This window comes from Oncorhynchus keta, chromosome 8, assembly GCF_023373465.1.
Source record: "Oncorhynchus keta strain PuntledgeMale-10-30-2019 chromosome 8, Oket_V2, whole genome shotgun sequence".
NCBI lineage: Eukaryota > Metazoa > Chordata > Actinopteri > Salmoniformes > Salmonidae > Oncorhynchus > Oncorhynchus keta.
The window spans coordinates 17,883,227-17,901,326 of NC_068428.1; the positions used below are offsets into that span (position 1 = coordinate 17,883,227).

The window sequence follows — 18,100 nt, forward strand, 5'->3', positions numbered from 1 at the left end:
TGTGACTGTGAGCGACCCTGTTACCGCCATGGGAGGAGGGGAACATTTACACAATCAATCAGAGCCCAGTCTGCCCCAGGAGGCGTTGGCAGGAGGCGCGCTGACAGAGGCTGGGAGAGAGGCTAGGACCGGGGAGCAGGGAGTGTTGGTGGCAGCACACAGCAGCTGGGCTCAAATCCCTCCTTTCAGCACGACTCCGGAGAGGACAGGTGTGCAAACGGATCAGGCCCGGCCCGGCAGCGGCTTCAGTGAGCAAACAGCAGAGAGAACCACTCAGTCCCTCTCAAACATCGCCACACAGTCTCCCTCATTATTAACAGTAGCTAAGCTCTGTTTCTCTGAGAGGGTCGGGATTACCACTGACAATGGCCCCACAGTGGAGGTCTCTATACCTAAAGACTACACACCCACACCCAGTCTCATATCCATACCTACCACGTCTGCCATGCCAGATAGCCTATGGACAGCTGTGATCACAGAGATACAGGCCCCTAACTCCCTCCCCACCACTCCGACCATACCTCTCCCCACCGCTCCCCATCCTGCGTTCTCCCCCTCTTCCGTTCACAGTATGGAACAAAGTGATGTTAGTCATTCAAGACACGTCAGGCCAGCCGCCACTGAGACAGAGACATCGCTCCCTCCCATGGAGGTTCAAAGACATGAATTAATGCGGGAGGGCACAAGACCCCGTCCACTGTCTCTGTCAGTCCATATTGATGCCGCTACAGCTCTGACACCCGTCCTTGAGAAAACATACCTCTCTTCCTCTGAAAAACACCACCGCGACCTAGTTTTACCCTCTTTGAGGAATCAATTAAGTTCCTCCTTGACTAACTCTCATCCTGTGGACGGTATGGTTCCCAGTGAGAGTATTGCCTCTGAGTCAGGTAGCCAGAGTGAGTGGATCAGTTTATATTCACCTCTGGCTCTGGAACCATCGTCGTATATGAGCAGTGTGTCAGACAGTGTTTTGGGCAGCTCGGAGGGGCAGGAGGGCTTTAATCCACTCAGTTCTAACCTGAGAGGTTTTTCACGTACATCCCATCTATCTGTCACTCCTATCACAGAGCAACTACACCACCAGGCCCTACTCCCAGCCACCGTGACGGACGAATGGACTTTCTCTCAGTCCTCACCTCCTAATACAATCTCCCCAAGCAGACAGGAGTGGAGGGATGCATTGCGCACCACGTTCAGCTTGGTCTCTCTCAGCTCTGACCTCCTGTCTGTGACAGACTTGCCAGAGCAGCTTAATATCAACACGGTTACTGAATGGGAAAGTGCAGATGGGATGGAGAGACACTCGGCTCGACAGGAAGGAGAAGAAGTCCACATGTCACCCATAAGTGGCTCGGCCTCCTCTCCATCACTGATCTCGCTCTTCTGCCCCAGCACGCAGAGCGAGCCATCTGTATCCCAACTTGGACACCGTGGGACCTCACACATCAATGATGATGGATCTGAATATCTCTCCCAGGCCAGCCTCCACCTCTACTCCTCCCTGCTAGCCCCCTCTCGTCCTCTGGCTCTGCCAACGCCACTCATCAGCAGCACAGCTTCAGAATATGACAGTGTTGTTACTCATGAACCCAAGCGGCATGCTTACATGCATGAATTAGGCTGGAAACGGCCGGTCAGTGGTATTGGCATTGTGATTCACACAGACACACACACCCCAGTGTCTGAGCCGCTCTCCACCATGACCTCCAGGGCAGACCAGCTCATGCCAGACGCTTCTGAAGCTCTCTTATTCCACAGACCGATGACAACAAACCCTCCTCGTATTAGAGAGGAGAGGCTGCTCCCCGCCCCTACCCCGACTCCCCTTCCCACCCATATCCCCCCTCTGAGTGGGACATTGTCTGCCAGAGCAGCCAACATGGCTGATTCGGGAGCTGGCGCCTCACTGCCCACCCGATCAACGACTGCATTCCAACAATCCTCCACACTCATTGGCAGCCAATCAAAGCCCACTCAGCCTGCTGGAACTGACAGAACGCTGGCCTGGCATGGAGAGAGCAGAGAGAGCACCGTATCACCCGCTGCCCCAGACACACAGCTCACTGCTTCTGCCTCCAGTAACCCCACCATTAGAGCTGCAATTATACAGCCCACCGCTGTTACCAGAAATACCCCCCCCCCTTCTGCCTCAAACATACAACTCACCACTGCCAACAAACAGCCAACTGTTTTCCCAAATATCCAGTCCACCTCTACCTCCAACAGCCAGCCTCCTATGGCCCTAAACACTTACCTTGCTGGGGCTGGCCCTTTATCAGTCCCCTGGAGGGCCAACCACAGTGAGGACACACAGGGTGGTAAACATGGACCAGCCCTCATCGATCACACACCCTCCACTGCTGCAAGCACGTCAGTAAGCAGTATGGGCCCTGGCAACAATGTGACTGTGAATCAGAACACCAACACAGACCGAGAGACCGAGACACAGACACCCCCCAATCCACTAGCCGTCATTGGCATGGATGAGCAGTCTTTTGTAGCCACAAAGGACCCCTACTTGACTCTTACCACTCCACATAGAGGGGTGAATGCAGGCAGTGGCACAGTGTCCACCACACACGCCACCCCACGGACCTCAGCTGGCACCACGGGCACCCCTGTTATTGCCCCATGCCAATGTAAAGCGCGCTTTCATTTATCATGTCTGTGTGGACTTTCAACCGGGAACAGTATGTTTTGCAATAACAACGTAGATGTAGAAACAAAAAGATAGAGAGCCTCTCGACCACCCAATCTCTGCTTTGAATGCTACTGTTGTAGTGGTGGTATGTTGATAGGGGGAAATCTAATCTGGTGAAAATGGGGTGCCCTGTTGGAGGAGGATGATGATTGAGGTTGTGTTGTGATTTTGGATGGGGCGTAGAACATTAACATAGGCGTGTACTGTAGTTTACCAATCATTAAGCTCTATAGTGGCCTCTGCTCGGCTGATGGGGCGTCCCTCATGGGGCGCAGCTCTCTTGTGATTTTAAGTTTTCAACCATTCCTGTTTCTTGGGAGACTTCCAATGCTGTTATCATTTGATTTTAGTGCCAATAACTGCTCATCTAAATGTAATATGTTATTGCTATACTATAACAAATCAAAGGAAAAGAACGCCCTTGATCAACAAAGATAAACCACATACATTTTGGATACTTCAAAACATTCTGAGGTGGCCTTCCTTCCTGATCGGCAATCACTGGAGTCTCTTAAGAACAGTCTTGGCATGGAGTAGAAACAGCATCGTACTGTAGCTAGTTCAGCACTAACAACAGGAGAGGCTTGGGAGCCATCTTGTGGTGGCTGTGAGGCATAGCAGCAGACCACCAACACAAACAGAGTGATGTACCACACAGTATATGTTCCACAGGAGGTTGCTGGCACCTTAATTGGGGAGGGAGGTCCCGTGATAATGTCTGGAGCGGAATAAGGTTTGGTTTCCATTCCATCTGATGCCATTCCATTTGCTATGTTCCAGCCATTATTATGAGCCGTCGTCCCCTCAGCAGCCTCCACTGATATACTCTCATTTACAATCACCCATTTGGCCCGTGAATACACATCAGTTATACAATGCACTATGGCCATTAGTTCCATTTTGATAAGTGTCATCTAGGATGATAACAGAGTATTTTAATTGATCCTTTTCCTGACAAAACACTCCCCCCACATGTTTTATCTGTGGAGTAGCAGCCTTTCAACATCATTTGTCATATGAAATTGGATTTTAAATTACTAAATTATGTCTCAACCCCTGCACTCCTGCTATGCAGCACAGACAAATGTTCCATTAAGTGTTGTAAATTACCTGTGTCAAATATAGATTGTTTTTTTCTACTTTTCAATTGCAGAGGGTCTTTTCTACAGGATCTCCTTTGTTGTCAATGACAAGGAGGCCAAACTAACAGAGTCTGATGTTGAGAAAACTGTTGCACAATGGGTAAGGCTTGTTGTCATGTTCAATTCATCTTGGATCAAAGCATGGGTAGAATACCAGATGAACTCACTGAATTGACTGATTTACTGATTCATTAACAGCTCAATCAAACATTCCAAAACTGGACACATGTGGTCTATGTCGATAATTTCAGGTAAGCAATTAGATATTTGTACCATCATAAGATGCACCTACCTCCATGTCCATTCAATGTATTATTCTTTAGAGTTACATTACAGGTCAATAATAATGTCCACCCTAATTTGTTGATCTTGTTTCCAGAATCCAGCCTAACAGTGACTCACAACTTAAGAGGAGTGCCAGTAAAAAGTAAGGCCAATTTTTACTATGGTATACTGTAGTAGGTAAGGATCAGAGTTTTTCCTGACCACGTCACGTGACGTGAAAAAATTATAGTAATTCATTAGGCCTGCCTTTCCATGTGTGTTAAGTCTCCTGCTACTCCTCCTCGTCCTTCTCCACCCCTCCTCCTCTTCCTTCTTCCCCACCCCTCTTCCTTCTTCCCCACCCCTCCTCCTCTTCCTTCTTTCCCACCCCTCCTCCTCTCCCCCCCTCTTCCATTTCCCCCCCCCCCCCTCCTCCTTCTTCTCCACCCCCTCCCTCCTCCTCCTCCTCCTTCTTCCCCACTCCTCCCTCCCTCCTCCTCCTCTTCCTTCTTCCCCACCCCTCTTCCTTCTTTCCCATCCCTCCTCCTCTTCCGTCTTTCCCACCCCTCCTCCAATTCCTTCTACCCCACCCACCTTCCTTCTTCCCCACCCCTCTTTCTTCTTCCCCACCCCTCTTTCTTCTTCCCCACCCCTCTTCCTTTCCCCCCACCCCTCCTCCTCTTCCTTCATCCCCACCCCTCTTCCTTCTTCCCCACCCCTCTTCCTTTCCCCCCACCCCGCCTCCTCTTTCTTCATCCCCACCCCTCTTCCTTCTTCCCCACCCCTCCTCCTCTTCCTCTTCCCCACCCTCCTCCTCTTCCTTCTACCCCACCCCTCTTCCTTTCCCCCCACCCCTCCTCCTCTTCCTTCTTCCCCACCCCTCTTCCTTTCCCCCACCCCTCCTCCTCTTCCTTCATCCCCACCCCTCTTCCTTCTTCCCCACCCCTCCTCCTCTTCCTTTGTCCCCACCCCTCTTTCTTCTTCCCCACCCTTCCTCCCCCGCCTCTTCCCCCACACTCCTCCTCTTCCTTCTTCCCCACCCTTCCTCCTCTTCCTTCCATCCTCATCTTCCTTCTTCCCCACCCCTCCTCCTCCCCTCCTGTTCCCCACCACTCCTCCTCTTCCTTCTCCCCCACACTCCTCCTCTTCCTTCTCCCCCTCCTCCTCTTCCTTCTTCCCCACCCCTCTTCCTTCTTCCCCACCCTTCCTCCTCTTCCTTCTTCCCCACCACTCTTCCTTCTTCCCCACCCCTCCTCCTCTTCCTCCACACTCCTCCTCTTCCTTCTCCCCCCTCCTCCTCTTCCTTCTTCCCCACCCCTCTTCCTTCTTCCCCACCCCTCCTCCTCTTCCTTTGTCCCCACCCCTCTTTCTTCTTCCCCACCCTTCCTCCCCCTCCTCTTCCCCCACACTCCTCCTCTTCCTTCTTCCCCACCCCTCCTCCTCTTCCTTTGTCCCCACCCCTCTTTCTTCTTCCCCACCCTTCCTCCCCCGCCTCTTCCCCCACACTCCTCCTCTTCCTTTTTCCCCACCCTTCCTCCTCTTCCTTCCATCCTCATCTTCCTTCTTCCCCACCCCTCCTCCTCCCCCTCCTGTTCCCCACCACTCCTCCTCTTCCTTTTCCCCCACACTCCTCCTCTTCCTTCTCCCCCTCCTCCTCTTCCTTCTTCCCCACCCCTCTTCCTTCTTCCCCACCCTTCCTCCTGTTCCTTCTTCCCCACCCCTCTTCCTTCTTCCCCACTCCTCCTCCTCTTCCTCCCCACTCCTCCTCTTCCTTCTCCCCCCTCCTCCTCTTCCTTCTTCCCCACCCCTCTTCCTTCTTCCCCACCCCTCTTCCTTCTTCCCCACCCCTCCTCCTCTTCCTTTGTCCCCACCCCTCTTTCTTCTTCCCCACCCTTCCTCCCCCTCCTCTTCCCCCACACTCCTCCTCTTCCTTTTTCCCCACCCCTCCTCCTCCCCCTCCTCTTCCCCACCCCTCCTCCTCGTCCTTCCCTCCTCCTGTTCCTTCTTCCCCATCCCTCCTCCTCTTCCTACTCCCTCATCCTCTCCCTCATCCTCTTCCCCCTCCAGATTCACTTGCCAGGCCCTGCTGGTCTATCAGACCAGCACCAATGTGACCCTGGAAGAAGTAGCCATCTCCACCAGGATGGTGGGAAGCAGCCCTAACATTGGCAATGGACTGGAGCTAGAAACTGTCAACGTGCAGTCTGTCGGTAGGACATGATCTCACCCAGACCTGCTTTAATCACTTCAATGCCTCTCTTATTACTGCAGAAAGTGACTGTGGAAAAACATGACACTCCCACAGCCCAGAGAAAAAGTAATAATTTACGGTGCACAGTCGCACCACGGATTCTAAGCACCTCCTAATTCGATTAGGTTTGAAATGTGAATGCCTCTAAAGCTTCCCATCTTCCTCTTGTAGTCATTGGAAATGAATATATTGCTGATGTGCGGTGTTAACATTTTTAAGTTGCACGGTTTTCTCTCTCTCATTCAGAGAACTGCCCAGAGGAAACTCCCCTCCATTATATCTGGCCAGAGAGCAGACCAACGGTCACTCAGTATGTCCCCTGTTTCCCCAACAAAGACCAGACTGCATCCAGAACATGGTGAGACTGACACATTCACTACATCAAACTATGTCAAACTATTGATATGCTGACATTGTATGCATGAACTTGTTTGAGGTAATTCATCTTGGATCAATCTTAAAATACTAGATCTGATTTGTCCCCAGTGTGATCAGCCCCCTGAATTACACAGCGTTTTGGGGCGCCCCAGACATCAGTAATTGCACTGATATCGATTCCATCAATGTTTCAGCAGGTAGGCCACCGACATCTTAAATCACATTAATGATTCCAAGGCAGATAGAATCAAAACAGCTGCAAGAATGAATACTTGAGATATATTTGATCTCAACACGATAGAGGGACAGAGGTGCCCACTGAGATGCAGTTTTAGAGATAAAACGTGTTTACAGCCTCACCATGGCAGAGAGTGGACAGTCAGCAGACAACTAATAATGATTATCTATTGACAGCCTTCATCTAGTTGTGCCTAACTTTCCCCAAACAGAGAACGCTGCTGAAGTTGCCGACCAGCTTGCTGACATCACCAACAACGAGCTCTCCACAGACGAGGTGTTCAAGGTGGTGGGCAAAGTGAAGGAGCTGGTCAACGTGGCCAAGATCAACACCACTCTGGCCACCACCGTATTGAACATCATCTCCAACGTGATGACCAGCTCTGTGTCAGCCCTGGCTGTAGCCTCAGAGAGGTAAGATACCTTCTCCTCATCTTCCCCCTGTCTGCTCCCACTGCCGTGGTCTCTCCTCTCCTCAGAACCCACCTCTTACTGTGTCCAGCATGCTGAGAGTAAGCATAAATGAGTTATGACTATATCTCCCAGGTAGATGTACTGTATGTTGACTTTGTGTGGTCTCTTTGTACCAAAGTAAAGCACTGTGAGACCCTAGTGAAAGTCACTATCCAGTCCATTAGTATGATAACTCTCTATGTGCGTGTAGGACATTGAAGACAGTGGATGAGCTGGTTCAGAAGTTAGAGTTTGATGGGCCTTCAGTGAGCATCACCTCTAAAAATCTGGCTCTGGGCATCTCAACACTAAACCATGGCAAGTTCAACGGGACCTCCTTCAGTGCCTTCATACAGCCCAACACCACAGACCTCCAGGTACGGACAGTTAGGGTCAGTGTTATACAGAAGAGTTATACAGAAATCAGTGTTATCTGCTGCACTGTACTGTACTGGGCAGTGTGGTACTATATATGCAGGGACTGTTCATAATTAGGCAGGGCTTCCATAGTCAGGCAGGGCTTCCATAGCAGGGCTTCCATAGGCTTCCAGGAAAGCCTTCCCGTGGAAACTCTAGTTGTGTGTTAAAGGTAAACTCACAACCCATCAGGCCCGTTGAGTCCATTTAACAAAAATGGCAGGATGTCTATTTGTTTAAGTCGTTAAGAATGTTTTCTGTACCCACAACACACTCGCAACCTTGTGACACACATGGACAGAGTGGGAGTCCTGTCATCTATCATTCTGCAAGGATCGTAGAGTGAAGCGAACATGATGCAGCTGACTAGCGTCAAGTCCACCACAGCCTTCCCTCTCGCTCGGTTTCATGTGTTTTACCCTATGCCCCTGCCATACGTGTCAATGCTGTGCCAGCAGAATGGGCACGCTTTAGTCATAAGCCACCTGTCCACCACGGAGGTTTGGGAGTGACCTCCAGATGATACAGCAGGGGACTCATGATATAATCAGCATAATAATCAGCATACCTCTGTCTACGTTGAATAATCAAATTCAAATTGTTAATGGCAAAGTCAATGGTCTAACTAACTTCTCTCCCACCAGATTGACTTTGAGTCTAATCAGCTGAATCCCCTGGCTCAGGTCACACTGCCAGCTACTTTGCTCAAAAACCTAACCGACGCTGAGACCGCTGCCATCTCCAGGATTAACTTCATGTTCTTCAGCAAGATAGGACTATTCCAGGTTTATACCTCTTTTTGGTGGAATGTATCTGATTTAGTGTCTTTTCAGCATATAACAGTATGTTTTTCTTTTCTCACACATCCTTTTCATGGATGGTGACTCATGTGTCTGGTATGTGAATCTATAGATTTGAGTGATATTTTCAGGTTTATAGCTCTTTCTGATGCAATTCAACACATCTGGTGTGTCTGCTTGGCGTGTTGTGATTTATTTTCCTGTTTCCTACTAACGCATGGTGATTCGTATGCCTGGTATGTGCATCTATAGTTTTCAGTGTTATGTATTTATATTTCAAAATCAAACTTTTCTATTGATCATTCTCAGGACAAACAGGACGGGATGTCTCTTAACAGCTATGTCGTGGCCAGCAGTGTGGGCAATTACTCCATCAGTAACCTGCAGGATCCCGTGGAGATTGAGATAGTACACCTGAATTACCAGGTAGTCTACCCGCCCTCCTCCTCTCACCTCTATATGAAGAGGTTCATTCCAAAATGATACATCCATTTTCAGAAAATGTTGGTAAATGAGCTTTTATTGTTTAAAATAAATTCTTAAAAACATTGGTGGTTTTTCACTAGCTAATCATGGCATGGGGTTGTTTAATGGCATATGTAACTTATTTGTTTAAAACCTATCACTTGATGGCAAATCATATTTTGGGTGGAAAAATGCTACATATCCGCCTCACTCTCAGAGAAATGAGTAGTACTGCTAGGCTTTGCACAGTCAAATGTAACAAATAACTGCATGTTTTAATAAAGAGCTGTGCAAATACATTTTTGACATCAATATTTAAACCATTTCGATACAGTAATATGAAAGCTGTATGCAAAACATTTACATTTGACATTTGTCATTTTAGCAGATGCTCTTATCCAGAGCGAGTTAAGTGCATTCATCTTAAGAAAGCTATGTGGGGTAACCACATATCAAGGTCAAATATACAGGATACGAATATCCCATTCCAGCTAAACAATGGATATATATAACGTTTAGAATTTTAAAATATAAATTCATACACATTTAAAATCTAGGAAATATACATCTGAGAACAGTAATACTTTGCACACGCATAAAGGTACCCATAAGCAATCATTTGGATGAAAAAACACGTGAAAAAATGGCATTTTGGAAATGAACTTCCTATAATCTGTTCCTTTCTCCTCTCTTTGCTTCCCTCCGGGTCCCCCTGTTTTTTAAAACTTTTTGTCCTCGCTCTCCTTCTTTTCTCATTCCACTTAGGTAAAAACATTTAGTCTGTAACCACTCAGTTGATGATTGTTGATGCCGGATGGTAGTTCAACAGTTGAAGTCGTAAGTACAGTACAAATTAACACCTGTAACCTGTAATCACACAGTGATTGTGTCTTTCAGCCAAAGCCAAAGCCAACCTGCATGTTCTGGGATTTTACCATGAAAAGTAAGTCGGGAAAAAAACAAATATTTTGCTTGTTGAAATATATACAGAGTGTACAAAACATTAAGAACACGTTCCTGATATTGAGTTGCACCCACTTTTGCCCTCAGAACAGCCTCAATTCGTTGGGGCATGGACTCTACAAAGTGTTGAAAGCATTCCACAGGGGTGCTGGCCCATGTTGACTCCAATGCTTCCCACAGTTGTGTCAAGTTGGCTGGATGTCCTTTGGGTGGTGGACCATTCTTGATACAACCTGAAAAATGTTGAGCGTGAAAAACCCATCAGTGTTGCAGTTCTTGACAGAAACTGGTGCGCCTGGCACCTACTACCATAACTCATTGAAAGGCAATTAAATATTTTGTCTTGCCCATTCACCCTCTGAATGGCACACATACACAATCCATGTCTCAATTGTCTCAAGGCTTAAAAATCCTTCATTAACCTGTCTCCTCCCCTTCATCTACACTGATTGAAGTGGATTTAACAAGTGACATCAGTAAGAGATCATAGCTTTCACCTAGATTCACCTGGTCAGTCTATGCCATGGAAAGAGCACAATGTTTTCTACACTCAAGAGTATGTCAATCTCAATTTAAGTTAAAGCCTTACAATTGTAGAATATACTAGAGAGTTTGTCTTTGTCTCCACAAGATGACTCAGGTGGCTGGAACAGTAAAGGCTGCAGGGTTAGTCCCATGTCCAATGGAAACAAGACTATCTGCCTCTGTGACCATCTCACACACTTTGGCATTCTAATGGTAAGACTTGTGTTCACATTAAACCAGTTGGAGACTCTTTCCCCTTATAATTGTGACTCTCTGATTCATTTAAACCAGCCGTTTGTCCTTGTATAGTATGAATCTTACAGTATAACTTGGAAGTATAGCTTGCAAGTCGAACTTGACTTGCTTGTTTGGTGAATACTTTTACTTTCTGTATACTCTGTGAAGGATATCTCTGGATCTGCTGCACAGATTGATGAGAAAAACACCAAGATTCTTACCTTCATCACCTACATCGGATGTGGCATATCGGCCATCTTCTCTGCCGTAACGCTTCTGACTTATATCGCCTTTGAGTGAGTATATTACCATTTTGGACAACTCCAACATGTGATCAGGAAATACTCCTAGAACTAGTCTTGTGAATTATTCCTGTCTACGTCAGGTGGACTATTGATCCTAGTCATTGACCATGATATTAAAAGAAAGACAACCAGAACTGTAGTAGTCAGACAGTGTTGTTCAGTGTCTGTCCTCTCTACAGGAAGTTGCGTCGTGACTACCCGTCCAAGATTCTGATGAACCTGAGCACGTCACTGCTCTTCCTCAACATGGTGTTCCTATTGGATGGCTGGCTGGCCTCCTTCGAAATGGAGGGCCTGTGTGTGGCTGTGGCCGTCTTCCTCCACTTCTTCCTGCTCACATCCTTCACCTGGATGGGCCTTGAGTCCATCCACATGTACATCGCCCTGGTCAAAGTTTTCAACACCTACATCCGGAGGTACATTCTCAAGTTCTGCATCGTCGGCTGGGGTAAGTGGCACTAAAGTTGGATAAACAAATTACTATGCAGTATGCTGGCTATGGCATAGACCAAATTCCTATTAAAATGCAAATGCATGGTATGCATTATTCTCGCTATACACTGAATTTCAAACTTAGTTTGTACCTAGGAATGCAAAACTACCGGTAATTTGCCAAAGTGACCAGAACTGTCTCAAATGTTTTTAATTAACAGGTCATCTATGGCAATCTATGGTAACTTTGGTAATGTATTATTGAAAATAGCTTAATTAATTAAAAAAACATCGAATCAAAAATGAGTATTTCCACCTCAAAAAGCACAAGAAAGAGGATTTCAATACCCACCATCTCAGATTGTTCTGAAACGGATTCTATAGTTAGAAACAGATAAGATTATAATTCCTGAAACATTATTTTGTTGAAAGACAATTGAACCCAGATTGGTCATTTCAATTTATAGGATTCATCTACTATTCAATAAATGTAGTACCCAATATCCAAAAAGGATCAAACCTATTTTTAACAATAATTAAGAATCCAAATAAATGGTCAAAGCCATCCACTAACCTCCACACCAAGCCCACCCCAAATACCACATCCCACACCAAGCCCACCCCAAATACCACATCCCACACCAAGCCCACCCCAAATACCACATCCCACACCAAGCCCACCCCAAATACCACATCCCACACCAAGCCCACCCCAAATACCACATCCCACACCAAGCCCACCTCCAAATACCACATCTCAAAAGCCCACCCCAAATCCACATCCCACACCAAGCCCACCCCAAATACCACATCCCACACCAAGCCCACCCCAAATGCCACATCCCACACCAAGCCCACCCCAAATGCCACATCCCACACCAAGCCCACCCCCACATCCCAAATGCCACATCCCACACCAAGCCCACCCCAAATGCCAAATCCCACACCAAGCCCACCCCAAATGCCACATCCCACACCAAGCCCACCCCCCAAATGCCACATCCCACATCAAGCCCACCCCAAATGCCAAATCCCACACCAAGCCCACCCCAAATGCCAAAATCCCACACACAAGCCCACCCCAAATGCCACATCCCACACCAAGCCCACCCCAAATGCCACATCCCACACCAAGCCCACCCCAAATGCCACATCCAACACCAAGCCCACCCCAAATGCCACATCCCACACCAAGCCCACCCCAAATGCCACATCCCACACCAAGCCCACCCCAAATGCCACATCCCACACCAAGCCCACCCCAAATGCCCACATCCCCCACACCAAGCCCACCCCAAATGCCACATCCCACACCAAGCCCACCCCAAATGCCACATCCCACACCAAGCCCACCCCAAATACCACACCCCACACCAAGCCCACCCCAAATGCCACCCCAAATGCCAAATCCCACACCAAATACCACATCCCATCCCACCAAGCCCACCCCAAATACCACATCCCCCACACCAAGCCCACCCCAAATACCACATCCCACACCAAGCCCACCCAAATACCACATCCTACACCAAGCCCACCCCAAATACCGCATCCCACACCAAGCCCACCCCAAATACCACATCCCACACCAAGCCCACCCCAAATACCACATCCCACACCAAGCCCACCCCAAATGCCAAATCCCACACCAAGCCCACCCCAAATGCCACATCCCACACCAAGCCCACCCCAAATACCACATCCCACACCAAGCCCACCCCAAATACCACATCCCACACCAAGCCCACCCCAAATACCACATCCCACACCAAGCCCACCCCAAATGCCACATCCCACACCAAGCCCACCCCAAATGCCACATCCCACACCAAGCCCACCCCAAATGCCACATCCCACACCAAGCCCACCCCAAATGCCACATCCCACACCAAGCCCACCCCAAATACCACATCCCACACCAAGCCCACCCCAAATGCCACATCCCACACCAAGCCCACCCCAAATACCACATCCCACACCAAGCCCACCCCAAATGCCACATCCCACACCAAGCCCACCCCAAATGCCACATCCCACACCAAGCCCACCCCAAATACCACATCCCCACACCAAGCCCACCCCAAATGCCACATCCCACACCAAGCCCACCCCAAATGCCACATCCCACACCAAGCCACCCCAAATGCCCCCAAATCCCACACCAAGCCCACCCCAAATGCCACATCCCACACCAAGCCCACCCCAAATGCCACATCCCACACCAAGCCCACCCCAAATGCCACATCCCACACCAAGCCCACCCCAAATGCCACATCCCACACCAAGCCCACCCCAAATGCCACATCCCACACCAAGCCCACCCCAAATGCCACATCCCACACCAAGCCCACCCCAAATGCCACATCCCACACCAAGCCCACCCCAAATGCCAAATCCCACACCAAGCCCACCCCAAATGCCAAATCCCACACCAAGCCCACCCCAAATGCCACATCCCACACCAAGCCCACCCCAAATGCCAAATCCCACACCAAGCCCACCCCAAATGCCAAATCCCACACCAAGCCCACCCCAAATGCCAAATCCCACACCAAGCCCACCCCAAATGCCACATCCCACACCAAGCCCACCCCAAATACCACATCCCACACCAAGCCCACCCCAAATGCCACATCCCACACCAAGCCCACCCCAAATGCCACATCCCACACCAAGCCCACCCCAAATGCCACATCCCACACCAAGCCCACCCCAAATACCACACCCCACACCAAGCCCACCCCAAATACCAAATCCCACACCAAATACCACATCCCACACCAAGCCCACCCCAAATACCACATCCCACACCAAGCCCACCCCAAATACCACATCCCACACCAAGCCCACCCCAAATACCACATCCTACACCAAGCCCACCCCAAATACCACATCCCACACCAAGCCCACCCCAAATACCACATCCCACACCAAGCCCACCCCAAATACCACATCCCACACCAAGCCCACCCCAAATACCAAATCCCACACCAAATACCACATCCCATACCAAGCCCACCCCAAATACCACATCCCACACCAAGCCCACCCCAAATACCACATCCCACACCAAGCCCACCCCAAATACCACATCCCACACCAAGCCCACCCCAAATGCCACATCCCACACCAAGCCCACCCCAAATGCCACATCCCACACCAAGCCCACCCCAAATGCCACATCCCACACCAAGCCCACCCCAAATGCCACATCCCACACCAAGCCCACCCCAAATGCCACATCCAAATACCACATCCCACACCAAGCCCACCCCAAATGCCACCCCAAATGCATCCCACACCAAGCCCACCCCAAATGCCACATCCCACACCAAGCCCACCCCAAATGCCACATCCCACACCAAGCCCACCCCAAATGCCACATCCCACACCAAGCCCACCCCAAATACCACATCCCCACACCAAGCCCACCCATCCCAAATGCCACATCCCACACCAAGCCCACCCCAAATGCCACATCCCACACCAAGCCACCCCAAATGCCACATCCCACACCAAGCCCACCCCAAATGCCACATCCCACACCAAGCCCACCCCAAATGCCACATCCCACACCAAGCCCACCCCAAATGCCAAATCCCACACCAAGCCCACCCCAAATGCCACATCCCACACCAAGCCCACCCCAAATGCCAAATCCCACACCAAGCCCACCCCAAATGCCAAATCCCACACCAAGCCCACCCCAAATGCCAAATCCCACACCAAGCCCACCCCAAATGCCAAATCCCACACCAAGCCCACCCCAAATGCCACATCCCACACCAAGCCCACCCCAAATACCACATCCTGCCACACACAAGCCCACCCCAAATACCACATCCCACACCAAGCCCACCCCCAAATACCACATCCCACACCAAGCCCACCCCAAATACCACATCCCACACCAAGCCCACCCCAAATGCCAAATCCCACACCAAGCCCACCCCAAATGCCACATCCCACACCAAGCCCACCCAAATCAAATACCACATCCCACACCAAGCCCACCCCAAATACCACATCCCACACCAAGCCCACCCCAAATACCACATCCCACACCAAGCCCACCCCAAATGCCACATCCCACACCAAGCCCACCCCAAATGCCACATCCCACACCAAGCCCACCCCCAAATACCACACCCCAAATGCCACCCACACCAAGCCCACCCCAAATACCAAATCCCACACCAAATAAATGCCACATCCCACACCAAGCCCACCCCAAATACCACATCCCACACCAAGCCCACCCCAAATGCCACATCCCACACCAAGCCCACCCCAAATACCACATCCTACACCAAGCCCACCCCAAATACCACATCCCACACCAAGCCCACCCCAAATGCCACCCACATCCCACACCAAGCCCACCCCAAATGCCACATCCCACACCAAGCCCACCCCAAATGCCAAATCCCACACCAAGCCCACCCCAAATGCCACATCCCACACCAAGCCCACCCCAAATACCACATCCCACACCAAGCCCACCCCAAATGCCACATCCCACACCAAGCCCACCCCAAATGCCACATCCCACATCCCCCCACACCAAGCCCACCCCAAATGCCACATCCCACACCAAGCCCACCCCAAATGCCATCCCACACCAAGCCACATCCATCCCACACCAAGCCCACCCCAAATGCCACATCCCACACCAAGCCCACCCCAAATGCCACATCCCACACCAAGCCCACCCCAAATCCCACATCCCCCAAATGCACCAAGCCCACCCCAAATGCCACATCCCACACCAAGCCCACCCCAAATACCACATCCCACACCAAGCCCACCCCAAATGCCACATCCCACACCAAGCCCACCCCAAATGCCACATCCCACACCAAGCCCACCCCAAATGCCACATCCCACACCAAGACCCCACCCCAAATGCCACATCCCACACCAAGCCCACCCCAAATGCCACATCCCACACCAAGCCCACCCCAAATGCCACATCCCACACCAAGCCCACCCCAAATGCCACATCCCACACCAAGCCCACCCCAAATGCCACATCCCACACCAAGCCCACCCCAAATGCCACATCCCACACCAAGCCCACCCCAAATGCCACATCCCACACCAAGCCCACCCCAAATGCCACATCCCACACCAAGCCCACCCCAAATGCCACATCCCACACCAAGCCCACCCCAAATACCACATCCCACACCAAGCCCACCCCAAATGCCACATCCCACACCAAGCCCACCCCAAAATGCCACATCCCACACCAAGCCCACCCCAAATGCCACATCCCACACCAAGCCCACCCCAAATGCCACATCCCACACCAAGCCCACCCCAAATGCCACATCCCACACCAAGCCCACCCCAAATGCCAAATCCCACACCAAGCCCACCCCAAATGCCAAATCCCACACCAAGCCCACCCCAAATGCCACATCCCACACCAAGCCCACCCCAAATGCCAAAAATCCCCCACACCAAGCCCACCCCAAATGCCAAATCCCACACCAAGCCCACCCCAAATGCCACATCCCACACCAAGCCCACCCCAAATGCCACATCCACATCCCACACCAAGCCCACCCCAAATGCCACATCCCACACCAAGCCCACCCCAAATGCCACATCCCACACCAAGCCCACCCCAAATGCCACATCCCACACCAAGCCCACCCCCCAAATGCCACCACATCCCCCACACCAAGCCCATCCCAAATGCCACATCCCACACCAAGCCCACCCCAAATGCCACATCCCACACCAAGCCCACCCCAAATGCCACATCCCACACCAAGCCCACCCCAAATGCCACATCCCACACCAAGCCCACCCCAAATGCCAAACACCAAGCCCACCCCAAATGCACATCCCAAGCCCACCCCAAATGCCACATCCCACACCAAGCCCACCCCAAATGCCAAATGCCACATCCCACATCAAGCCCACCCCAAATGCCAAATCCCACACCAAGCCCACCCCAAATGCCAAATCCCACACCAAGCCCACCCCAAATGCCACATCCCACACCAAGCCCACCCCAAATGCCACATCCCACACCAAGCCCACCCCAAATGCCAAATCCCACACCAAGCCCACCCCAAATGCCAAATCCCACACCAAGCCCACCCCAAATGCCAAATCCCACACCAAGCCCACCCCAAATGCCACATCCCACACCAAGCCCACCCCAAATGCCACATCCCACACCAAGCCCACCCCAAATGCCACATCCCACACCAAGCCCACCCCAAATGCCACATCCCACACCAAGCCCACCCCAAATGCCACATCCCACACCAAGCCCACCCCAAATACCACATCCCACACCAAGCCCATCCCAAATGCCACATCCCACACCAAGCCCACCCCAAATGCCACATCCCACACCAAGCCCACCCCAAATGCCACATCCCACACCAAGCCCACCCCAAATGCCAAATCCCACACCAAGCCCACCCCAAATGCCACATCCCACACCAAGCCCACCCCAAATGCCACATCCCACATCAAGCCCACCCCAAATGCCAAATCCCACACCA

At 50.9% G+C, this 18,100-nt stretch overlaps 2 protein-coding genes across 27 annotated transcripts in view; one reads left to right on the plus strand and one right to left on the minus strand.

Annotated features, from left to right (window-relative positions):
- The window catches only part of LOC118387195 (endothelin-1-like), a 308,791-nt gene that overhangs the window by 256,193 nt on the left and 34,498 nt on the right, over positions 1 to 18,100 (minus strand). The window lies entirely within an intron of this gene.
- The window catches only part of LOC118386916 (adhesion G-protein coupled receptor G6-like), a 64,808-nt gene that overhangs the window by 38,039 nt on the left and 8,669 nt on the right, over positions 1 to 18,100 (plus strand). For all 24 annotated transcript variants that reach the window (XM_052523641.1, XM_052523644.1, XM_052523636.1 and 21 more), the window contains 14 exons: positions 3,858 to 3,946; positions 4,045 to 4,097; positions 4,226 to 4,273; positions 6,178 to 6,320; positions 6,608 to 6,719; positions 6,848 to 6,936; positions 7,189 to 7,390; positions 7,641 to 7,806; positions 8,491 to 8,631; positions 8,956 to 9,072; positions 10,009 to 10,054; positions 10,706 to 10,812; positions 11,005 to 11,132; positions 11,321 to 11,589. In XM_052523641.1, the coding sequence (XP_052379601.1) occupies positions 3,858 to 3,946; positions 4,045 to 4,097; positions 4,226 to 4,273; positions 6,178 to 6,320; positions 6,608 to 6,719; positions 6,848 to 6,936; positions 7,189 to 7,390; positions 7,641 to 7,806; positions 8,491 to 8,631; positions 8,956 to 9,072; positions 10,009 to 10,054; positions 10,706 to 10,812; positions 11,005 to 11,132; positions 11,321 to 11,589 (1,710 nt within the window). The remainder of the gene's footprint in view (positions 1 to 3,857; positions 3,947 to 4,044; positions 4,098 to 4,225; positions 4,274 to 6,177; positions 6,321 to 6,607; positions 6,720 to 6,847; positions 6,937 to 7,188; positions 7,391 to 7,640; positions 7,807 to 8,490; positions 8,632 to 8,955; positions 9,073 to 10,008; positions 10,055 to 10,705; positions 10,813 to 11,004; positions 11,133 to 11,320; positions 11,590 to 18,100) is intronic.